Raw genomic sequence first — 24945 nt, forward strand, 5'->3', positions numbered from 1 at the left:
TCTAAGACCTGCTACTTCGCGGAGAACAGGTGCATGGAGGTGCTGGACTCTTTCCTGCTACGTTCAAGAAGGGTCAAAGTCCTCGAACAGACAACAGATGCTCTGGGAAGCCACTGCGTAGGGGAGAGAGATGTTGGGGGTCTCGATCTGTGTGGGGGAACTGTGGGGTTAGAGGCAGACCTATGGCTCTGGACAGACAGCATCAGGATCAGATAGGCCACTTGTCTGAGCCCATGTAACATTTCTTCCTTTCTTTAGAGACAATTTAGAAATCAGTAATAGTCCTTAGAAGGCCAGATCCTTAAATCCATCTGCGTCTCCCCTGGAAAGGCCATTCCCGACTCTCCAGTGGCCGCTGGCTGGTGCTGCCAAGAGCACTCACCTGGCTGAAGGAATCCAGGCTGACCCCGTTGTCTATGAGAAAGCGCCGCACTTCCTGGACAAGTTGGGTCTCCCCGAGAGCCACGCGCACGGCCACGCTGCCCTTGGTCTCCTGTGGGAGAGGAAAGGAAGAGTCCTGGTTGGCTGTTGGCCAGGTGACTTGCTGGCCCTCCCATCTCCCAACAGCCTGCAGAAGAGGCTGGGATGGAAATGGATTCCACTGATGCTGCTCATCTTCCTACATTGATCAGATGCCCCCAGTGGCTCTGTGCCTTTTTTTAAAAAAAAAAAAAAAAAAGACAGTGTCTCACTCTGTCATATCTGTCCCCCAGGCTGGAGTGCTGTGGTGTGTTCATGGCTCACTGCAGCTTCAATCTCCCAGACTCATGCAATCTTCGTACCTCAGCCTCCTGAGTAGCTGGGACCACAGACGCACGCCACCACACCCAGCTCATTTTTATATTTTTTGTAGAGATGGGATGGGGTTTCGCCATATTGCCCAGGCTGGTCTTGAACTCCTGGGCTTAAAGCAATCCACCTGCCTCAGCTTCCCAAAGTGCCAGGATTACAGGTATGAGCCACTGTGCTTGGCCCCCAGTGGCTCCGGCTTCCCAGGTCTCACACAGTAGATCCGGGACCCCAGGGTCCCCCTGCACTCCCTCCCCTCATCATACGGGTCTTTGCTGCCACTCCCATGCTGAGCTCATCCCACCGCAGGGGTCCTGCAGTTGTTGACCTTGGCCTCCAAGGCTCTTACCCATATTCCCTTGCACCATTCGGTTTCTGCTTAAGTGTCATGTTGCTGACCAGCCCAGCCTCACGGTGACACCCCATCCCTCCCTTGGCTTTTCTGTTCTCTGTCCTCACCAGGCCTGCCGCACTGCACCTCTGCTAATGTGTCAGTGTCTTCTCGCTCACCAGAAGGCACCACAGGAACCTCACTGTTCCTCTTTGGGGGGTTGCTGCATTCCCAGAACTCAGAGTACTCGGGGGATATGAAGCGGCTGCAGGCCCCCAGCTGGCCTGGGTCTAAAGCTGTGCCATCCAACACAGTGCCACAAGCTCCTCAGAGCCACTCAGTCTGTGAAATGCAATGCGATGCATCCAAAGTGCTCTCCGTGGAAAACACACACGGAATTCCATGAGGAAAAAAAGACTATAATAGCTTATAATTTTTTTTTAACATTGTGCATATGTTGAAATTATAATATTTTGGATGACACAGTGGCTCAGGCCTGTAATTCCAGCACTTTGGGAGGCTGAGGCAAGTAGATCACCTGAGGTCGGGAGTTCGAGACCAGCCTGACCAACATGGAGAAACCCTGTCTCTATCAAAAATACAAAATTAGCCAGGCGCGGTGGTGCATGCCTGCAATCCCAGCTACTCGGGAGGCTGAGGCTGGAGAATTGCTTGAACCCAAGAGGCAGAGGTTTCGGTGAGCCAAGATCATGCCGTTGCACTCCAGCCTGGGCAACAAGAGCAAAACTGTGTCTCGGAAACAAACAAACAAACAAAAATATCTTGGATAAACCGAGTTACATCAAATATATTATTAATATTAATTTTGCCTGTTTCATTTAGCCTTTTAAACACATGGCCACTAGATGATTTCCAACTGCACGTGTGGCTCACATTCCCTAATGGACAGCCCCGACCTTCAGTACCTGGTGGACAGCAATGGGCAAGGAGCTTATGAGCCAAATCCACCCATGTCCTTTGTTAATCTGATGAAAAACACTCCCAGGTTTGCCTGGGAAGAACTCAGCTGCCTCTAACTCCAGATGTATGTTTTTTTGTTTGTTTGTTTTTTGAGACAGTCTCGCTGTGTTGCCTGGGCTGGAGCGCAGTGGCATGATCTCGACTCATTGCAACCTGCCTCCTGGGTTCAAGCGATTCTCATGCCTCAGCCTCCCAAATAGCTGGGATTACAGGCATGTGCCACCACACAAGGCTAATTTTTGTATTTTTAGTAGAGATGGGGTTTCTCCATGCTAGTCAGGCTGGTCTTGAACTCCTGACCTCTAGTGATCCGCCTGCCTCAGCCTTCCAAAGTGCTGGAATTATAGGTGTGAGCCACTGTGCCCAGCCCAGATGCATGCATTTTAAAAGAAGGTATGAGGATACAAAATATACAAAGAACAGGGTATTTTCAGGCTTTCTGCAAAGTACTTTAGACAAAGTATACTTTGTACTGATATATATATTTTTATATATACATAAAAATATACTTTATATGACTCCTGCCTATAATCCCAACACTTTGGGAGGCCAAGGTGGGATGATCACTTGAGCCTAGAAGTTTGAGACCAGCCTGGGCAACATAGTGAGACCCCATCGCTGCAAAAATAAAAATAAATTAGGCATGATGGCATGCATCTGTAGTCCTAGCCACTCGGGAGAGTGAGGTGGGAGGATTGGTTGAGCCAAGAATTTGGGAGGCTACAGTGAGCTATGAGCTATGGTCATGTCACTGCACTCCAGCCTGGGTGACAGAGCAACTTGTCTCAAAATAATAAAAAAAAAATTACAAATACGTGTATATGTATAAGAATGTGTGTGTGTATATATATATATAGATGGATATACACACACATACACACCTACTTGAATATACCTTTTAAAAAGTATCCTTTTATAGAAGGTACAAAGCACATATAGGATCCAAAGCAGAAAGAATACAAAAGAGCAGATATGTCAGCTGCATAAGTCTAGAGATCTAATATAAACACACAACATGAGGACTAGAGTTAACACTGGAGATTTCTGCTTCTGGCAAAATCTTTTGTAGTAGAGTTTAGGTGTTTTTTGCCACACACACAAAAAGGGCAAGTGTGAGACGATGGAAATGTTAATTGGCTAGCTTATGGTAAGTATTTCGCTATCTATATGTCTATCAAAACATCATGTTGATTTTTAAAGCTATGTGATGTGGAGGAGCGGGATGGATGGAGAATTCAGAAGGAATAAGGCTAGACTCGGGAGAGAAGGAGGAACGGAACCCAGTGACCCCTCCCCTGGCTTCAGAGACCTGGGCTGCCTGGGCTGCGGAAATCACGAGACACAGTTCAGAGCCAAGGCACCGGAGCTGGCCAGACCTGGTGTCCTCCCACCTCCACCTCTTTGCAAGTCTGTGACCTTGGACAAGTTATTGTGTCCCTGGGTCTCGGTTTCTTCATCTGCACAATGGGATACAAGAACCCCTACTTCACATGGCCATTGTGAGAAGTACCATGCACTAATGCTTGTGGCCCAGTGGAAGGCTCAGGAATGTCACCTGTCAACACTACTGTCAATCACATTCTCTGGGGTGGCTCCACACAAGGGCATGAGAAGCCAGGGCTAGAGGCTGGCTGGGGATGTTTCCAAAGGGAGGGCTGGGAGAGCACCTTCCATTCCAGAGACCTCTGGGAAGGCCCAAGAGGAAAGCCCTGGAGGCCCCAGCCTCACAGCTGACAGCAGCACAACGTGCCTCCTGTTCTTTCTCCCCTTCAGTTTGGCCCAGATCCCAGAGAGGATTGGTCGGCTTTACTCACGTGGTCAAAAACTTGACTCTTGGTGGCATTGTACTTCTGTGCGATGGCATCAGCCACGGCATTCGGCCCCATGAATAATGTGTTCCAGTTGTGAGAGCTAAGAGGCAGGAGGCAGAACAGGGAGATCAGACCAAGCTGGAGGAGGGGAACTTGCTCTCAGACATGAATCCTGTAAGAAATGGGCTCCTAGGCCTGCCTTTCTACGTTCCTCCAATTTCCCTATCATGGGCTACATATACAGGGCCTGAAGACAACCCGATGACAGGGACCATCCCTAGCAGTGCTTCATCTGTGTCAGGGACTAAGAACTTCGCATACATTCACTCACTGAAACCTTACAGCACCACAAAAGTAAGGCACTACTATCATTCTCCGATTTTACAGATGAGAAAACTGAAGCTTGGTAAGGTATGAACTAAACTCATCAGGAGTCAGAAGACCCAGGCAGCTTAGAAAGCACAGGGTGAGGGTGGTAGACGGTTGGGGTTGGGGCTCAGCAGCTTCAGGGACACTGAGGACCTGGTGCTGGTGGCTTTGTCCTGGGCCTCCTTCTTTTTCTTGTAGGATGACGATCCCAGGGCACTGGCGTCCTCGCTGGCTTCCTTCTTGATGGTGGATGGTAACACGTGGAGCATCCTGCCCTGGACGGGGATGACAGGAAGGGAGTAAACAGAAACCCTGCCTTTAAGCTGTGCTTCCTGGTAGAGGATGTTGGCTTCTGCCACGAGTAAGGTGGACCCGGCACTGATCAGACGGCGGGAGAGAGGTCAGGGAGAACGTGACCACTCTCTTCCCACCTGACACAGGGACTCGACGTTGTAAGGAGGCCACCTGACACAGCTACACACAGGAAACTTCGATCAGTGTATAACCCGCACCCGCAGCCCTCTCCCCGCCCCTCAAGCCTGCATCGCATCCTGTCCCTGCACCGCTAAGTGAGAATGTGAGCTTCATGCCAGGGGGCCAGGTCTGGCTTGATGGCAACAAGGGGGTCAAGAAATCATGAATAAATGAATGAACGAGCAAAGGAAAATGGGTGAGGATGAGGTAGCCTGGGGCTTGAGGATGTATGCTAAGCAGATGACTTGGTAACACTGGGAAAAGAGAAGTTTCTTATATTCCACTGTGGCCATTTTAATATGCCTCTGTAAAAATTCCTTTCTTCTTACTCCTCTTCCAAGGTGGGATCTATAGAAATGGAGAGCAAATTCATCCATTCAAGGAATATTTTTTCAGTGCCTGCTATGTGCCAGACACAAGTGTAGGTGCCACAGATCAGTGACCAGAACAGATCAGACCCTGCCCTCATGCGATTTCTTACCTTCTAGTGGCTTGGCGGTGACTTAGCATGCCACTGCACGTTTTCTTAGGCCCACAAAGTGGACGCCTGTGTCCACACACACACACAGACACACATACACAGCCTTTCCTGACCACGTGAGCCCACAAAGTGGATGCCTGTGTCCACACATACACAGAGACACACACACACACACACACGGCCTTTCCTGACCACGTGAGTCCCGCAGCCTCCCGGCCAGCCCAGGAGGGGCCTCACCTGGAATACCTGCCCGTCCACCTCCGAGTAGGCCTTTACACCATGCTCAGGGAACATGAAGGTGACAAATGCAAAACCCTTGGGTTTCTTGGTCAGGCTGTCGATGGGGTAGTGGAGCTCAGACAGGGGACCTGGGGACAGGAGAAGTGTTGGTCTCTGGTGAGCCAGGCCACTCAGCCCCAGGGAAGAATGTGGTGAGCACCAGCTGTGAGCCAACCTCACAGGTCACGGGTGTCATTTCCCAGTCCCCTATGTGTATCTATCCTAAGAGCAACAATACCTGGGTTGGAGCCCAGCATTACCACCTACTACACATGTAGCCTGCCTTGAGCAAATCACTGAGCCTCCCCATGCCCAGTCTTTTCATCTGTATAATGGCACAATGGTACCTAGTTCATGGGCAGCTGCAACAACTAAATGTGTTAATGCGTGCATAGTGCACTAAACAGTGCTTGCTAGAGTTAGTGCCAAAGAAGCGTCTTCTATGATGATATTAGCATCATGCTCAAATTAAAGCACACCCTTTCTGCAGTGCTTTCCACTCTGGACCCCAGGGTGTGACCGCGTCCTCTCTCTGGGTCTTTCCTTCCCAAATGGACGTTTGGGGTATATCAAAGAACGCCCACTCAGCCTAGCCATGCAGTGTAAGCCGGGATGCCAGCCTGTGTGAAGGATATGGTGAGCAGATCAGTGAATGGAACACACAGTTCCATTGGGGGCAGGCCCCAGCCTTGGAGGTCAGATCAGTTTTCCTGATGGCAGGCCCTACTCAGGCATCCTTACCCTGACAACGGGGCCTACATCAGGTGTTCAACCTACAGCTCCGATCCTCCACAACCTACAGCTGGCCTCTGAATAGACATGGGGAGACACTGCTGGGATCTCAAAGGTATCAAGACCTCCCCTCATCCTGAACCCTCCCTTCCTGCCCTTTAACAATGGTAACTCTAGAAACAAACATAGCCTATTGTCACCAAGCAGGACTATGGGCCCTTAAGCCCATGGCCTGAGAAATAACAGCAACAACACCACTAACCTTGACACTGTCAAATCTATTTGGTGCTCAGCTTGGATAAGAGGACTTTACATAATGAAGAATTCAGATATGGAGGAACGCCGTGTAGGTATACTCGTCAGGCGAAACCTGTACAGTTACTCAATTCCAATACTGAGTGGCAAGAGTTTGGACAGCAAGGGAGTATCTCAAAAAAGTCATCCAAATCGCTTCAATTCTGAATTTGGAGAAGTTAGAGAGCTCAGACAGCGAAAGATGCCAGAGATGCTATTAATACCTTTTACTTCCTGTCCTGCAAATCCCTGCATTCATCATGTCACTGAATCCTCACAGCAGCTCAGGGGTACTTGGTCCCATTTTACAGAAGAGAAAACTGAGCCAAGAGATGTGGAGTGGTGTGCACACTGGGACTTGAACCCAGGATGTCAGAGTCAGAGCCTGGTTCCCACAGCCGCTGGGCTATCCACGGCCCAGGGGCCTCGCCCCTACCGTATTTGGAGAAGAGCTTCTCCAGGTCCTCCTCGGTGCTGGTGTAGGGCAGGTTCCGTACAAAGAGCCTTCCGGACTCGGCCAGGTCCTCCTCCTCTTCGTTCTCCCCGAGCATCCGGCCTTGCCAGGATTTGGTGGTATTCTTTGGCGCAACATTGGTGGTGGGGACGTTCTTTTCCCTGAACACCTCGATGTAGCGCCCGCCTGCAATGAAGAGGAGTCAGGGCTCCAGGGGGAGGCCTGGAACTTGCCAGCGACTCCTTGCTGGTGACTCCAAACTCTTCTCTGCTGCCTTCCAGAAAACACAATCAACGTGGCAGATGACAGCACCCAACACCTGCCCTGTCACCTGGGGTGGCAGCATAAGCCAACCCCAGGCCTGAACCCAAATCTCACTCACCCTGTCAGTTCAGCTTCAGCCCTGGAGGGAGCCTGCCTGAGTTATCCCAGACCACAGTGATGCAGTCTCTAAACTCCGGGCTGTATTCTCTGGCACTGCTTGTTGTTCTGCCTTGGGAAAGGTCTTAGGTGACAGCCCAGCCCTGGGTACTTACCTGCTGATGATTTATTTACATGCACAGCCCGTGTGCCTGATTAGGGTACTATTATCACCGTATCCTGCACAGGCACTACTAGCTGTTCAATAAATACCCACCTCCTGACTTGCTAACAAGATTCCCAAGGCCCTCCATCTTCTCTAACATAACTCAAGTCTTCACTGGGGTTGACGGCTGGATTCAAATCACTTGTCTTGCCCAGGGATTGGTCAAAGATTACATCCCTGGGTATTGTTCCAAAGACCTCCCAACTCCAGGGAATTTGCACGTGCTGTTCCCTCTACTGAACATCCTGCCTGTAGAGCCAGAGCCTGCTTCCTCAACTGCAGGTTTGTGTACCAATGTCGCCCCTCGGCGAGGCCAGAGCAGACAGGACCCTGTCTAAAGCCAAGCCTCCTCAAATCCCTGCCTTCCCCAGGACCCGTGCCTCCTGTGTGTTTTCCTGTAGCATGGATCACACATTTAACTACCTGTCTCTCTCTGCTAAGTCAGTTTACTCTCTGTCAGCTCCGGAAGGGCAGGGATTTGGGTCTGTTTGCTCCCTGCTGTGTCCCCAGTGCCTAGAACAGTGTCTGCAGAAAGTCAGTACTCAACAAGAATGTGTAAAGGAAATGAAGGAACGAAGAAACCCTGTAACACAGAGACGGCACGTGGCCAGGGCTTCCTTACCCATGTACTCCCGGTTGCATTTTAGAGCTTGCTTAACTTCCTCTTCATTGCTGAAATCCACAAAGATGTATCCTGACAGAGGACAATGACAGAGGTAAAATTTGCAGGCCTTGCAGACATTTGTGGGGGTTCCCAGAGGAATACCCCTACTGTGGTAGGAGCAGAAAGTGAGGGAGAAACCTCTACCTTTGCCAAATCTCCAAAATACAAAGGGTCTCCCTCTCTCTCTCCCACCCACAGCCCAATTTCCCTCTGCAGGGAGCATCCAGACCCCAGCCTGGTGTTGTGGATGAAGATGCTGAATGCCAGGAGTCGGAAGCCCAGGAGGCATTTCTGTCTCCCTCCAAGCCTCCCCCCATTCCTGACTGGCACCTGCTCCAAGCCATTCTCTGGAGAAGGGCCTCTGGCTGAAGCATGAGGACCCATCTAGGTGCTGGAAGCACCGTCTCCACACCCACTCTGCTCCTGGGTGCCTGAGGCCTTGACTTGCACAAAAAAAACAAGAAAATGAGGGAGTCTTTCCTCTAGCACAAGAGGCTCCGCTTCCTGACCTCTTTGGGCCTCAACCCCATGAGGCAACAAGATGAGGACCATTCCCCTGCTTTTCTGGGGCATTAAGGAAATCCTCCCAGGGGCACCCAGCTAACAGCTGGCAATGTCTATTACTTGGTCCAAAGCCCTTGGGTTTTCTGCCTTTAATCACAAGGCTGTTTAGATGCTTTCCGTGACTCCTCTGTGACCTCCTTTCCTATATCCAGGCACCTCATCCATCCCTATAAACATCTTCCATCCTTCTCCCTCCTCCTCTCCATGGCCACACCCTGGGCCCCATCACCACTGATCCTCCCTTAGAGGATGGCAAACGCCTGGCTCCAGGACCCATTCTTCACCAGCCAGGGACCATCCTAAATCTGATCACTGCCCTCCCCTGCTCTAAGCTCCCAGGGGCCCCTGCATCCTGACTAAAGCCCACAATCTTTTTCTTTTTGAGATTGGGTCTTGCTATGTTGTCCAGGCTGGATTTGAACTCCTAGGCTCAAGTAATCTTCCCACTTCAGATTCCTGAGTAGCTGAGACTCACACAATCTTTAATGAGGCCCCTAAAGCTTAAGAGGCCCAGCCTGCCTCCTCCCCAGCTCTCCTGCAGGGGACATTCTGCTGCTTTTCAACATTTCATGCTTGGATCCCAGCTCTCTCCAACTCCAGGGCCTCCAATATGGTTTTCTCTTGACCCCAACAACTCAGATATGCTTCTTCCTGCTCCCTCTCTGTTCTCTGAAGTGCCATAAAAGCAAGGGTACCACCACCATCACCACCACCACCATGAATATTAACAGCAGCTTTCACTGAGTGTGCAACAGGGGCTTAGCACGGCACTAAATGCTGTACACAGAACCATTCACGCAACTTGGTGGGACAGGTTTACCTGACTGCACAGAAAACAAACAAACAAACAAAAAAACTGAGGCTAAGTCCCTTGTCCAAGGTCATAGGGCTCCTACCCGAGATCTGCACCTAGGCGGAGCCCTTTCCCCTGACCTCACCCTGCCCTGGAATCAGTCTGCAGGGAGAAGGATGGGTGGCTGAATGGTCGGCTGGGTAAGCGGGACTTTCCTGATAAGAGGAGAGTTGGGGAAGAAACGCAGAAACGTGACAGTGAGGAGACCATCCCTCAAGCACACTTTCTTCCCCAGGTGTCAGCCTAGGCAGATCTCAACTGCTTTGCCCAGGCCAGTGTCTTCTTGCCAAAGACAGAGTACACATCCAGCGGCTTCCAGCCTCCAGCCTCCCTGCAGCTAGAGGGCCTCAGGGTGGTTCTCTTGAGAGGCAGCAAGTCTGCTGCTGAATCTCCCGCAGTGCCCTGGTCTGGCCAGCAAGGAGGAGTAGGCACGGCGGTGCCCACCTTCCTGAGCTCAGACACTCTGCCTTCCAGCCACACTGCTCATCTCAGGGAGGCCGGGACCCAGGGCTCTGAAGCCAAAGGAGGTGCCTGGTTGCCCAGAGTGTAAACCTGCGGGGAGGGTGGCACGGGGCAACACCACATAGGCTCAGCAACTCAGAGCCCTGTGCACCGGCAGAGCTGCCTGTGGACTTGGCCCAGCAAACCCCAGGACCTGATGGCATTTGTTTCAGTGCAATAGGTGAGCCCACTGGGATAGGCAAAGGCTAACATGAGGAAGGGAAGGATGAAAAGTACAGGTGAAAACTCCATCCCTATACACCAGGCCTCCAAAGGCTGGGGCAAGAGATGCAGCCTTGACCTGCCCAGGCTGACCACATCCACACGACTGAGGACCACAAATAGGAAGAAAAACGGGTGCCCTTAAAACTTCTCCCTTATTCAACTACCCCAACCTTCCATCTTCACTGTCTGCCCCCTTTCCCACCCGGAAACATCCCAGATCTTACCTGTTTTATTCCCATGAGCGTTTCTCACAATTCGAATGGCCACTGGTTTCAGGGGTGCCAGGAATTCCGTAACATTTTTCTGTAAGAAATTTTTTTCCCCTTACCAACCACATAATAAAAATACAACCCAACGAAAAGACATGGGGCAAATTTCGGAATCAGAAAGGATTACAAAGTGTTTCATTCTTTACTTTTTCTCTTTCCTTATACATATCTCTTCTCCAATTACCTTGGAAAAAATTTGAAAAAGAAAATTGGAGAAGAAATGAGTAATATAAATATAAAATAGCAGTGTCACTATCAGCATTAAAATAGCGATGTCACTATCAGCATTTTAAGGCATAGTTTCTCCCCTAGATAATTTTATATACTTGGGATTAAATATGGCTTTTTTCACTTCTCGGTAAGCTTGAGTATTTGGTTTTTGTGTATTAGTTTTGCAAGCAGCCACCTCGTGGTTTTTGCTTTGTTAATTAAAGCGTGTGATTTTCAGAATGGTTGGTACTGAAAGAATTCCGACAAAATTACAAGACAACTCAGTGACTTTAATAAAACCTAAATGCTTGCTACTCTGAAGTTTGATAAGTTGTAATTTGGAAATTTATAAACAAAGAGTACCAGAACAAAAAAAGATTTCAAGAGAAAAAAGGGCAAAAGACATGAATGGGCACTTTCCAAAAGAGAAGATATATTGGCTGGGTGGGGTGGCTCATGCCTGTAATACCAGCACTTTGGGAGCCCAAGGTGGGAGGATCACCTGAGGTCAGGAGTTCGAGACCAGCCTGGCCAACATGGTGAAACCCTGTCTCTAACTAAAAATACAAAAATTAGCTGGGCATGGTGACGGGTGCCTGTAATCCCAGCTACCCAGGAGGTTGCGGCAGAAGAATCACTTGATCCCTGGAGGTGGAGGTTGCAGTGAGCTGAGATTGCACCATTGTACTCCAGCCTGGGAGATAAGAGCGAAACCCTGTCTCAAAACAACAACAACAAGATATACATGATCTACAAATGTGAGAGAGTATGATCCATCTTATAAGTAATATAAAATATAAATTAACATGAGATGCCAATTTTACCTATCACTGATAAAACATTAATAATACCCAGGGTTCAGGAAAATGGGCACTTGTAGACTCTGCTACAGGGAGTATCAAGTAGCAATGCTCCCAGAGGGCAACTGATATTCTGTGCCAAAGCCTTAGAATTGTACACGCATGCGCCTACACAGAATATTTATCTGGAGCAAAGATCAGCAATCTGTGGCCCGTGGGCCAAATACCACCATGGTCTGCTTTTGTCTGGCTTGCAAGCTAAAATGGTTTTTACATCTTACAGGATTATTTACCAAAAAAAGAGAAAACAATGAATATGTGACAGAGATGAAATGGCTTACAAAGCCTAAAATATTTACCATCTGGCCTTTACAGACGAAGTCTGCTCACCCCTGATCCCAAGGAACTGAATTATTATAATAACAAAAAATTGGATATAACTCCCATGTCCCAATTTAGGGGACTGAGTAAACCTGTAGAAGTTTACCCTGAATAAGGAAGAGCATGAGTATAAAAACTGCTGCTGTAACAGAGTATCTTCAATATTCAAAGAGGTCTATGACATATCGTGATGAGGAGGAAAAAGAGGTTTCCAAAGAGTTCCCAGTAAAGGATTGCTTCTTAGACATACAAAGACAAAAACGTCCAAGAAGAGGCTTCAGTGAGCGATGATGGCACCACTGAACTACAGCCTGGGCAACACAGCGAGACCCTGTCTCACAAAAAAAAAAAAAAAGAAAAAAACCCACAAAAAACAAAGGAAAACAAAACAAAAACCATTTAAGAAGACACATCCAAAATGTAGCAGTGGATGTCACTGGGTAGGACACAGGTGTGTTGGCCGGACAGCCCCAGTTTGCCTGGGATGAGTTGTCACTGTATCTGGAGTCATTAGACCTGTGGTAATTACATCCACAGCCTGGCACCCCGTTGGGGTAGCACCCTTCTCACTCTCAATTTAGTGTAGATGATAATTTAGTAGTCATCCTACTTAGAGGCAATTTTTAAATATGTTTTATTTAGCTACACAGTTTTGAATTTTCTATATTGAACTTCTATTACTTTCATGAAAAGTGAAAATTAAAAGTGTTCTTCCGCTGTTACAGACCCAAAGGCAGCAAACTACAGTCCACAGGCCAAATCTGGCCCACTGCCTGTTTTTATAAATAAAGTTTTATCTATTTTTACCTACTTTCTGAGACCGCTTCCTTGCTATAAGAGCAGCATGAGTAGTCACAACAGAGACATGTTGATCACGAAGCCTTAAATATTTACTGGCTGACCCAACCCCCACGCTTTTCTTTAACAGAGTGTGTCCACCCTGGTATGGGTACCAGTGAGTGAAACCAGACCTCCTTTGTCTTGGTGTAGCCATCCCTGTTTCCTGACCCTGACAAGCCAGAGATCTTATTTCTCAGCCTTTTTGGCCCCAGTTCCTTCCAGCTCATGTCCTCAACGGACTCTAACGCCCCCATGCACCAAAGGCTCCTGGCCTTCCCACCCTCGTCTTCTGCTCCCACAGGCTCCCGACCCTTGTCCTCAGTCAGCACATACCTCTGTGACATTGAACGGGGCTCCCCGCAGCTTCACGGTGTGGCAGGTGGTGGGTTCCTTCTGGTTTGCTGGTTTCTCTGTCTGAGTGATCAGAAAAACAAACAGAAGTGGCCACATTAACCCTTCATACAGCTGCAGGAGGTGGTACACTGGGACATTTCAGTGCCAGAGAAGGTGCCTGCTGTTAGGGAGAACTGGGGAACGCTGGGAAGAATCCATGTCTACCGTGCATGGAGTCTGGCCAGAGGTGGGGCTAGGTGATGCCAAGTCTCCATGTGCCCCTGAGATGAGGGCTGGAACCAGAGCCTGGCAAGCTATGGGCACTTGGACAGGAGCCCTGGGGCCACAAGGAGGGGCCGGGTGAGAATGGGAAGTAGCCCTGAAGAATAGGACTGTCAGTACCACTATGCAGGGCTTATCAGTGCCAGACACTGAGTCAAGCACTTTACAGATGCCAGTGATCTACTAAATCTTTACAACAATCCAATGGGGATTATGGGTTCCGGATGTCTTTTCCCCTCAATTCTGGAATCCAAACAGCTCTGAAAAATCTAAGTTTCTAGAAACTTTTTTGACAACAAAACCTGCCCCGACTTGAATGCACTTCCCAGCAAAGCCTGCCGTGAGTGGATGTGAGCCCATTTATAGCTTATGCTGATTCACGTAGCGCAAGCAGTCTTGTCTATGCATTGCAGAAAAAGACAATGGGGTGCTGCCTTTTATCCTGTATTTAGTAACAAGGTAGGCAGAGCGGAGTGAGCCCTGCTGGGGGTACTTCATTCCAGCGGGTTCTCTTCCTAAAATCTGAAGATTCCAGAATTCCAGCATATACTTAGCTATAGGGTCAGAAACCAGAGGCAGGGAGCAGTGCTACCATGAGTGTCTTTTTGTAGATGAAAATTAAGAGGCTGAAGGAAGTAACGTATCTCACCTAAGGACTAACAGCTACTAAATGATGGAGCTAGGATTTGAACTCATAATTCTAACTTCTCCACACTCTACTACCTCTCTGAAATATACAATTTTGGCGGAAAAAAAAAGGACAGGGTGCATAATTAGAAGAGGCAGAAAATAAAGGAGGGAGGAAGAAGAAAGGGAAAAGAGGAAACAAAAGAGGAGGATGAAGCCTGCTTTCATCTCATTTGAAAATACAGGGCTGGGGCCAGGTGCAGTGGCTCACGCCTGTAATCCCAGCAATTTGGGAGGCTGAGGTGGGTTGATCACTTGAGGCCAGGAGCTCGAGATCAGCCTGGCTAATATGGTGAAACTTTATCTCTACTAAAAATACAAAAATTAGCTGGGCATGGTGACATGTGCCTGTAATCCCAGCTACTCAGGAGGCTGAGGCATGAGAATCACTTGAACCCGGGAGGCAGAGGCTACAGTGAGCTGAGACTGCACCATCACACTCCAGCCTGGGTGACAGAGCAAGACTGTCTTAAAAAAAGAGGAAAAAAAAAAAAAAAAGAAAATACAGGGCTAGGCAGGGAGAGAAGTGATACTTCACAGAAAGAGGGAACAGGGACCTGGACAACATGTCAAACTGCTCTGTCTCTGATGCAGAGAGGACTCCCAGGTCGGAGACGAGTTGGCTGACTTCCAGGGAAGCGCCCACGTTTATGATCTTGACTTCAGATCCCAAAGACCTGGGGCTAAGTCCTGAACCCACCACTTCCCAGCCATGACCTTGGCTGAGGCACTTTCCTTCTCCAGGCCTCAGTTTCCTCATCTGTAAAATGGAACAAGAGCAATACCTGCCCTCAAGATCATAATGAAATGCAACGGCATGGCAGGCATGGTGCCTAGTGTGTAGCGCAGGTTCAGTTGATCCTCCCTATTATTGCTGATGACTGCTCTGCACCCCTCTGCCTGCGTTGTTACTAAATACAAAGGATAAAGGCTCAGAGCCATCACTCAGCTCACTCCCGCCCCATTGGTGGGATGTGGGTGTGTTGACCAGGCTGCTCCAGTTTGCCCAGGATAGTTGGTCACGGTATCTATAGTCATTAGACCTGCAATAACTACATCCACAGCCTGGCACCCCATTGGACTAGCATCTCACTTTTAACTTAGTGTGCATAATAATTTGTCACCCTACTTATAGGCAATTTCTGGAAGGCAGGTGACCTCTCCAGGTTAGCAACAGAAAATAAATGCAGAGGCTGGGTGCAGTGGTTCATGCCTGTAATCCCAGCACTTTGGGAGGTTGAGGTGAGTGGATCACTTGAGGTCAGGAGTTTGAGACCAGCCTGGCTGACATGGCAAAACCCCATCTTGACTAAAAATACAAAAAATTAGCTGGGTGTGGTAGTGCATGACTATAATTACAGCTACTCGGGAGGCTGAGGCAGGAGAATCACTTGAACCCAGGAAGCGCAGGTTGCAGTGAGCTGAGATCGCACCACCACACTCCAGCCTGGGCGACAGAGGGAGACTCTGTCTCAACAAAATAAAATAAAAAAAAAAATAAAAACAGAAAAGAAATGCAGGAAGGACACACGGCAAGCAAGCGGCAGGGCCAAGATCGGGAAGCCTTTGGACTGCAGAGCTGCGTCTTTCCCCAACATTCCACCGTCCTAACAGAGGAGCTGTGGGGACCATGGGCAAGCAGGAGAGCGGACCTCCTCCCTTGGCATCTGCGGGATACACACGCACCTCAGCTCTGGCCTCCGGTGGTCTCTTTTTCCCAGCTGGCATCCCTTGCTCTTGGCCTGCACCCTTGCCGTCTCTTTCCTGCAGGATTGGGGTGGCGGAGGAAGCCTCTTCCTCGGCCTCACTCCCTTCATCACAGTGCACGGCTTCATCTTCACTTTCCTCTTCTTCCGAGGAAGAGGACGACCCGGCCTTCACCATCTTGGATTTCAGGTAATCCATGTCTGACAGCTCCTTCTGCACAGCTGCCTTCAGTTCGAGGCCTGCCTCTTCTAGAAAGACAGGGAGGCTGAGATCAGTGATAGCTATGAGCAGACCGGAGTTCGGAGGCAGCAAATGGCAGATGGTCCTCCTAGTGAGAGGCCTGAGGCCCCATGCCCTGGTGTCCTCACCACACTGTGTCCATGGCCCCTGTGCCCAGCATCCCCCATAAGTCCCCTGATTAGCAGTGCCAAATGGGGTGGGGCTACTGCAGCTTTGATATTCTCTGTGCCACACACTGAGCTCCTGGCTCCCTGCCGCCAGCCATGTCTCCCCAGTTCTCTCTATATGGCAGCCTCCATGACACTTTTCAGAGTAGGTACAGGACGGTCAGTCTCTGCTTAACACCTTTCAGGGGTTTCTGGATGCTCAGGGTGAAACTCAAGCTCCTCATCAGGGACGGCTGCGTGGGCTTCTCCCACTGTCTCCTCCTGCTCCAGCCATCGCAACCCACATCAAGCCCCTCAAGCCCATGCATTTTCCTTTCCTCTGTGTCTTTGCTGTTCCCCTGCCTGGAACCCCTTTCTTCTCCCCTCCCCTACCGTGTCCCACTAAGTCCCCTGAGTTCCTCGGATGTGAACTTAGCACAGAAACATTACCAGGCATAACTGCACTAAATGCACATCCTCTCACCTTCAGACCCAAATACACTCCCAGCTCTCCACCGAGCAAGTACTCTCCTGCGTTGCAGTTGCTCCCTTGCCCATCAGGCCTCCCCCTACACCACAAACCCCTTCTGAGGACAAAGACTCACTCCTTTACCTCCTCAGGGAGGCCTTCCCTGATAACTCTCCTGTCCCCCTTTCCTGCTTTCTCTCTGTAGCATTCATCATCCTCTGATATACCCGACAGTGGACTTATCTGCTTATTGTTCCTCTCCACAACCATAATCACAGCTCCATGGGGGAACAGACCCTTCTGTCTTTTGCTTATCAACATGGTCCCAATGCCTGAAGTATGCCTGGCAGATAGCAGGTGCTCAAGAAATCTTTGTTGAGTGATTGACTGACTGACTGAATACCCAAGTAGGATCAGTGAAGGCAGACGCACCTGCAGAGGGATCATCACCCCCACTGGAGAGCTCAAGGGCTCACTTGACTCCTAGAGTCTGGTACAGAGGGGCCCCCAGTGCTGATGAGCCCAATGGCAAGCACAGGTCCTTGCACATGGAGCACACAGTCCCCATGCCCTCACCTTCCAGGTCCTCCCCGGCTCCCTCCTCCTCACTCTCCTGCCCAGAATCGGAGTCGAAGTTCAGGTAGTCGCTGGCCGGCTTGCTCTTCCCTTTCGAGGACTCAGCATCCAGGCCATCGTTCGCCCAAGTGGCTGCCTGCGCCCGCCTCTGATGAACTGACAGAAACTCCTGGAACTCTGTGTCCTCCTTCAGCTGGTGGCACCAGAACCCGGGCAGCAGGGACACGGGAAAAACGGAGAGGAAGAGGCAGAGAAGGCTCAGGTGGGGCTTGACCTTTCTGACTCTTAGGAGGGTGAGAAGATCCCTCAAGCTCATTTCCCCCATTCTCTAGAGGACCCCGAGGTTCAGCTGGGTCAGTTCTGAGGAAGGCAGAGTTGGCTTCTCACCAGACAAAACTAAGAGGACATGAAGACAAGGCCAGGGGAGACCAGAGGCACAGCTCTCTGCTTCCCAGGGCCAGCCTCCATCCTCTCCAGCCTCTTCCCTCTCCCAGCCTCCACCCTCTCCAGCCTCCTCCCTCTCCAGTCTCTTTCCTTTCCCAGACTCCTCCTTCTCCCAGCTTCCGCCCTCCCCAGCCTCCACCCTCTCTAGCCTCCTTCCTCTTCACCCTCTTCAGCCTCCACCCTCTCCCAGCCTCTACCCTCTCCAGTCTCCACCCTCTTCCACCTGCTGCCCACCCTCCCTCCCTCTTGGGCAACAGGACAGACTCACTTTCTCCAGTTGACCTGCCACCTTTTTCTTCTTCTCGTCCTGAAAACAGAAGGCACAGAGAGTGAGGGTCACACAGATGAAGAGAGCTGGGAAACAGAACTGCATTGACTTGGGAGGGCCCATCTTCGGGAACCAAAAGGGAGTGACTACCCTGCTGGCACTGGGGACAGAGGCCAGAGTGACCCTTTACATACTTTCTTAATTTCTGGAGTAGTAGAGTCTTTTGGAGGCTGCTTGGGCTGGCTTGGTTTCTGGGCATGTTTGCTCCAGGCTCTGGGTTTGGCCGGGTCCCCAAATGACTTGCAGAACTCCACCTGTGTGGGAAAAGAGCCACGGCACCCAGGTGTTAGGTGCTGCCCTTCGGCACCTGGGAGCTCGGGCATTTTAGACAACTGCCACTGCCTAGCTGAGTTTGCTGAAGTAGATTACACATCGCCCCTTAGCCTGGGCTTTCTTCTTCAAGTCTAGAATGTAATACTTTAACAGTCTATCAGTATGAGTCTATAATACTGTAATGGTAATAGCTGCCACTTACTGAGGAATTCCACATACCAGGTACTGTCTAAAGTGCTCTGCAAGTACTGATACACTGAGCCTCTCACATCAGTGACAGCTACGACTTTCTATAATTCAGATCAAGAAACTGAAGCACCAAGAAGTCAATTGCTCTGGGTTACCCAGGTAGTAAGTGATACAGTGAAGACTGGTACTCAGGGGGTCTCTGGGCTCTGGAACCTGAGTTCTTAACCATCCACTCTACAGGGTGGCGAGATGACCTGGGCCAAGCACTCAATCAGGCTCTGGGCAGGGCAATGTGGGGCAGTGGCTACCAGGGTCACCCCACACTGCCTTAGGTTAATTATCATAAAGTGAGCTTATCTGGCTCCAGAGAACAATTCTAGAGTGATAGGGACAGTGGGGTGACCACTGGAGGGACAGAAGAGTACTGGAGACCCAGTCTGAGCTGATGCACCATTCAGGCCCTAAAACCTCCAATACACTCCTCTGAGAGGACTTTGAGAGTGCTAGTTATTCAGGCATCCACCACTGCCAGCCACTCCCAGCCACGGTTAAAGCTGACGCTGGTCAACCAACCACTGCCCCTAGGGGAAGGAGCTGCCATCTGGTTGCAGTCCTTTTTAAGACACACGGTCTCACTCCATTGACCAGGCTGGACTGCAGTGGCATGATCATAGCTCACTGCAGCCTCAAACTCTTGGGCTCAAGAGAGCCTCTTGTCTCAGCCTTCTGAATACCTAGGACTGCAGGCACATGTCACCATGCCCGGCTAATTTTTTTTATTTCTGTAAAGACGTAGTTTTGCTATGTTGCACAGGCTGGTCTTGAACTCCTGGGCTCAAGTGATCCTCCCATCTCAGCCTCCCAAAGTGCTGGCATAGGCATGAGCCACCACACCTGGCCAGTTACAATCCCTTTTGTGCACACTTTCAAAACAGGCTTGTTATTTCTATAATAATGACATGTACTCATGGTACAAAATTCAAATAATATACAAAAGTACAATGAAAGTTAAAAAAAAAAGTACTCCAATTCCTATCACTCATAGAGAGGAATGATTAGTATTTTGGTACAAATCCTATCCTATGGCCTTCTATGCATTTATCATACATGTATGGAGGAATATGATTGCGTCTAAATGGGATCACATGAGACATACATGTATTTGCCCATCATCTGTTTTTTCCTTCTCAAAAAGCATTAGAGATGTTTTTACAAAGTCACACTAAATACACGAGTAACCTGAAGTGGAGCCCCCTCCTCCAGGAAGCTTTCCTGACTCCTCCCCGGTCAGGCTAGAGATCTTTGTTCTCCCACAGTCCCTGGGGCTCACCTCATCATAGCACTGATGTCACTGAGCCAAAGCAGCCTGCTGACCTATCAGCCCCCTGCCTGCCCAGAGGCAGCTGGCTCCGTGAGGACAGGGGCTGAGATATCACCTTTTCCTCTAAATTCCCAGCATCATTGAGTGCTTGCTAAATGCATGAGTGAATGGATGAGGTAGAGCTGTGGTTCTCAAGGTGTAGGCCTCAGACCAGCAGCATGGGTGTCCCCTGAGGGCTTGCTGGATGTGTGAATTCTTGGGTCCTGCCTCCATGCACTGAATTAGATGCTCTGGGGACGGGCCCAGGAAGCTGTTATAACAAGCTCTCAGGTGATTCGTATGCACATGAAAGTGTGTGAATCAGTGAGGAAGAAGACCAAAGACATCACAAACTGAAGAGGGATGGTCTTTGAACTCAAGTGTTGAGTGAAAGATCAAACAACATCACACTCGACAGCAGGTAAGGGTGAGACTCCCGCCCACTCACTGTGATCCGGGATGTGTCGATGAAGCTCTTGTGGAAATGCTTCAGTGCCTTTTGGGCCTCTTCCTCGGACTTGAAGCCAATAAAGCCAAACTTGCGGAACTTGCCATCTTTGGTGAACTTCAGACTGCAGTCCGTCAGCGTGCCGAAGGCGGCAAACAGCTGCCTGAAACGCTCCTCCTTCATCTAGGACAGAGGGAGAGGAATGAGAGACAAACGGGAGAGTCCCCAGAGCAAGGGGACAAAATGCACTGGAAACCTGAGGTCATGAGATTCTCTAAGGGTGGCCTTGGATGAAGAGGGGCAGAGTGTGCTTTTCTAGCTACAACAGGTTCCAGCTGTGACTCTAGCACGAGTTGTGTGGCCTTGAGAAAGTCCCTTAACCACTCACCGATGTGGAAATCATGACTCATAATGGCTGCAAATGACATCTTCCTACCCTATGGGGCTCCTATGAGGATAAGACCAATTACAGAAGTAGTATTACGTCTGCTACATAGTAGATACCTAATAAATACTTGTCGGAATAAATGAATAATGAACAGGCAGGGTAAGCTCTATATATCTTTGTCAATGAAGCCTCCCACAAAAAGATGCCCACATCCTAATCCTTGGAACCTGTGGATATGTTACCTTACATGGCAAAAGGGACTTGGCAGGTGTGACTGATGTGGAGATGGGGAGATGACCTGGATTATGCAGCCAGGCCCAATATCACCTCATGGGTCCTTACGAGAGGGAGGCAGGAAGATGAGAGAAGATGGAAACACAGGAGATTGGAAGATGTTATCCTATTGGCTCCAAAAATGGAGTCTATAACCATGAGCCAAGGAAGGCAGGTGCTTCTAGAAGCTGAAAAAAGGCAAAGGGACAGATGCTCCTATAGAGCTTCCCAGAAGGACTGCAGCCCTGACAAAGCCTTGCTTTTAGGATTTCAGACCTGCAAAAACTGTAAGATAACAAATTTGGATTGTTTAAGCCAGTAAGTTTGTGCGAACTTGCTATAGCTGCATTAAAAAACTAACACACTAATATTATAATTTGGTCAAGAAGCCCCACCCTATGGAAAACAGGCTCCTGGCTTCTCACCATCTTCACTGCAGCCAGGCTACCCTCACAACTCAGTTTTCTAAGCAGATACTGGGAGATTAGTGTGTGTGGTAGTAGAGTTGAGGGGACATTCAGGGCCCACAAACAGCCAAAACAAGTTTGAAAATGCAAGAAGCTAGAGGCCTTGGCAGTCCAACTAGAAGACGACATTTTCTGAGGTAGCTTCTTACTAACTGATCTCATCAAAATCTCAATCACACTGTGAGTTAGGAATTTTTATCCACATTTTATAGAGGAGAAAATGAAACTCATAAGGGATAAATGATCTGCCCAAGGCCTACAGAATCAAGGTTTGTGACTCAATTCAGAAATACAGAAGACAGTGAATTCAAGTCCTCAGTGCCTGGGAGAGACCAGGCTCAAGTCTGAATCCATCATTCCTTTGTCAAAAACCTTTTGGTGACCTTCTGGCACCAAAGTCTCAAGGACAAGCATCTAAAGGAAAACATGCAATTCTTCAAGATCCGCCCCGACCAACCTCTTCAGCACCACGTTTGCCAAACTCCTCACAGCCTTCTCACCTCTGAGGTTTTACTTTTGTTGTCCCCTCTGGATCACATTTCCCAAGACAGGCCCTGGCTAACTCCTCATTCTCAGTTCAATCATCTCCTATTCCAAGAGGCCTTTCTTAGATGCCTTACGTGGACGAGATAACCAACCCTCACTGAGCTCCCATAGCACCCTGTTCATATTTCAATGATGCACCTTGCATCATAATGATCTGGTGCCTCACTTTTCTGCTAGACCGCAAGTTCTGTTAAAAATAAGGACCCAGGCTTATCCACCTCTATCTACAGTGTCGGCAATATCACAAGTACTCACTACTAAATATTTGTTGAAAAATAATTAAGACCAGTGCAGACAATCATGCTAAGAGAGAGTCAGGTGTAGCGATGAGGAATGCAAATTCTAGAAAAAGATTGCTCAATTCAACCCCTGCTCTATAAATTATACCAGTGTGTGAGCTCAGGCAAATCCCTGTACTTCTCTGTATCTTGGTTTCTTTAACCTTTAAAATGGACATAAAAATAAAACTTACCTCACAGGGATGAGGTGAGGGTTAAATGTTACTTCACCTAAAGCACCTGGAACCGTGCCTGGCACATAGTAAACTCTCCAAGTGTCAGCTGCAACTGCCCTTGTTTTTGTTATTCTTTCATTCATGAGATAAGACAAACAATAAGAGAGTCAACTACACCGTGAAGTGCAACAAAGCTGAATTTGGGAAGAAAAGGAAGTGCAGCCAGGCTAAAATAGATATTTTTAAGTATACTGCTCAGAGATGATGACAGGAGAATTAAAAACAAGAATATTACAGACACTGGAGGGGAGGAACAGATGATCTAAATTCCTTATTTTTCATAGTTGAGGGCTAGCAGATAGTCACTGGAGCAGGCAGGTCAAAAGGAGGAAGGTACACTCCTTGAATATACAGAGATACATGTGAGGAGTCCCAAAAACAAATCAATGAAGATGGTTCCTCCTGGACAGAGAGGGAAGGTAGGGCAGAGCAAAGACTTTGCTACTCATGATATACACTACTATACTGCTTGAATTTTGAAAACCGTGTGTTACAAAGTTCCTTTGTGCCACCTGACAAAGGGGGGAAAAAAAAGGAAAGGAAAAAACTCACAACATTAAAACAGAAATTGGGGCCAGGCGCAGTGGCTTAGGCCTGTAATCCCAGCACTTTGGGAGGCCCAGGCGGTGGATCACCTGAGGTCAGGAGTTCGAGACCAGTTTGGCCAACCTGGCGAAACCCCATGTCTCTACTAAATATACAAAAATTAGTTAGGCGTAGTGGCGCGTGCCTGTAGTCCCAGCTACTTGGGAGGCTGAGGCAGGAGAATCGCTTGAACCCGGGAGGCAAAGGTTGCAGTGACTGGAGACTGCCGAGATTGCGCCACCGCACTCCAGCCTGGGCGACAGAGCCAGACTCCATTTCAAAACAAAACAAAACAAAAAACAAACAAAAAAAAACCATGCGAGAGAGAGAGAGAAAAAAAGGATATAAGACAAACAATGATAAGAGAATCAACTATACAGTGAAGCACAACAAAGCTGAATTTGGGAGGGAAAGGAAGTGCAGCTATGCTAAAAATCCTCATCCCACAAAGCGAGGCATCAAGAGACACTGTCTAACCTGATGGATGGATCAGTAATCCATTTAAAAAAAAGAAAAAAAAAGCGACAAAGAGAAAAAAGGATGATCCATTCGAGCCCACCGCATCCAATCATCTAGTATTACGTACATTCACCTATTTTGCCTACCATGTGTCGAGTTCTGTGCTGGGCTCTAGCGAAACAAAAAAGTATGACTGGGTCATCACTCCCCACTTACTAGATAAATGCTGTAAAGCCCTTTACCCACTCCGTATTCCTACTTGCCCTAAGGATGGGAGTGGGAATTGGAACGCAGGTCCGCAGATTAATATTCCCCATGTCTTCCCCAACAGTCTCCAGACTGGGAGAGGAATATAAATACAGTGTTGGACAATGTCCCAGGTCAACAACTAAAAAACAGTGATCGAATGAAAGAGGTTGTGGGAGCAGGGCATTCGCCACAAGGTGGGAGTTGTCACCTCCCCGGGAAGAGTTGGGTTAGGAGTCAGGTACCAAACAACCAGTTGTGAAACCATAAGCAATCACTATTCCGCTTTCCCCGGGATCAAATGGGGATAAGCCCAGGATCCCGCCCTTTTTGAGTTCGGAATTGGCCCGGAGTCCTGCCCCACAGCAAAAAATCTTCCATTACCTCCAGGCATCTCTTCCCTACCTCACAGCTCCCGGCTGGTCTCATTTCAGATTCCCAACTCCTGCCTCTGCACTCACCCCATTCGGGAGATTCTTCACGATCAGTCGCGACATGGCGCAGGGTCCCCGCTGTTTTGATTCCAACACAACTGGACAGCGTCTTCCACCAACAACTTTCACGCTACCGCCCTGGGCGCCGCCATCTTTGCCGAGCCAGAACACAGTCATGTGGCTGAGACCTCGGCCTGATCTGTCCGGAAGTAGGCGTGGCTAAATCAAAGCCACTCAGGGAAGTCACACCCTACAAGGGGTGGGCCCGGGCGCTTGCATTTTGCGCAGGCGCAGGGTTTTGGGAGGATTCTGGAGACGCCAATGCAGCGGCGAAGGCAGCAGGGGGCGCCGGTCTCTAACGTGCGCTGGGTCCGCTCGGTGTTAAGGGTCGCGCCAACGGGGCAGTCGCGTTCTCGCCGTTTTCCTACTTTATTTTTATTATTGAGCCCTAGGACTGCCCTGAGAACGGGGGCAAGATTAGGGACCCTTGCGTTCCTCGTAGAAATGGGGAAAGTGAAGCTTAGAGAGATTGCCAGCCAACATAAATCAAGTATTGAGCCTTTTGTGTAAATACTTGGAATGAGCATGTTGGAAATAAAGGCTCTCATTTTGCAGGCAGATAAACTGGGAATCGTGCGTGTAAAGCAGCTTGCTCAAAGTCTT

General features: G+C 49.2%; 1 protein-coding gene across 2 annotated transcripts in view; it reads right to left on the minus strand.

The window, feature by feature from the left end:
- The window catches only part of RBM19 (RNA binding motif protein 19), a 142036-nt gene extending 117549 nt beyond the window's left edge, over window positions 1-24487 (minus strand). For both annotated transcript variants that reach the window (XM_009181773.4, XM_009181772.4), the window contains exons 1-14: window positions 24310-24487; window positions 20371-20553; window positions 18235-18354; window positions 18041-18079; window positions 17329-17521; window positions 15877-16145; window positions 13222-13302; window positions 10613-10691; window positions 8204-8275; window positions 6978-7181; window positions 5474-5604; window positions 4435-4556; window positions 3916-4012; window positions 383-493 (exon numbers count right to left, since the gene is read on the minus strand). In XM_009181773.4, coding sequence (XP_009180037.3) covers window positions 383-493; window positions 3916-4012; window positions 4435-4556; window positions 5474-5604; window positions 6978-7181; window positions 8204-8275; window positions 10613-10691; window positions 13222-13302; window positions 15877-16145; window positions 17329-17521; window positions 18041-18079; window positions 18235-18354; window positions 20371-20553; window positions 24310-24459 — 1851 coding nt within the window. In that variant the 5' untranslated portion in view covers window positions 24460-24487. The remainder of the gene's footprint in view (window positions 1-382; window positions 494-3915; window positions 4013-4434; window positions 4557-5473; window positions 5605-6977; window positions 7182-8203; window positions 8276-10612; window positions 10692-13221; window positions 13303-15876; window positions 16146-17328; window positions 17522-18040; window positions 18080-18234; window positions 18355-20370; window positions 20554-24309) is intronic.
- Window positions 24488-24945: the final 458 nt, after the last annotated feature.

The sequence above is a fragment of the Papio anubis genome, chromosome 9 (assembly GCF_008728515.1).
Source record: "Papio anubis isolate 15944 chromosome 9, Panubis1.0, whole genome shotgun sequence".
In the NCBI taxonomy this organism is placed as follows: Eukaryota; Metazoa; Chordata; class Mammalia; order Primates; family Cercopithecidae; genus Papio; species Papio anubis.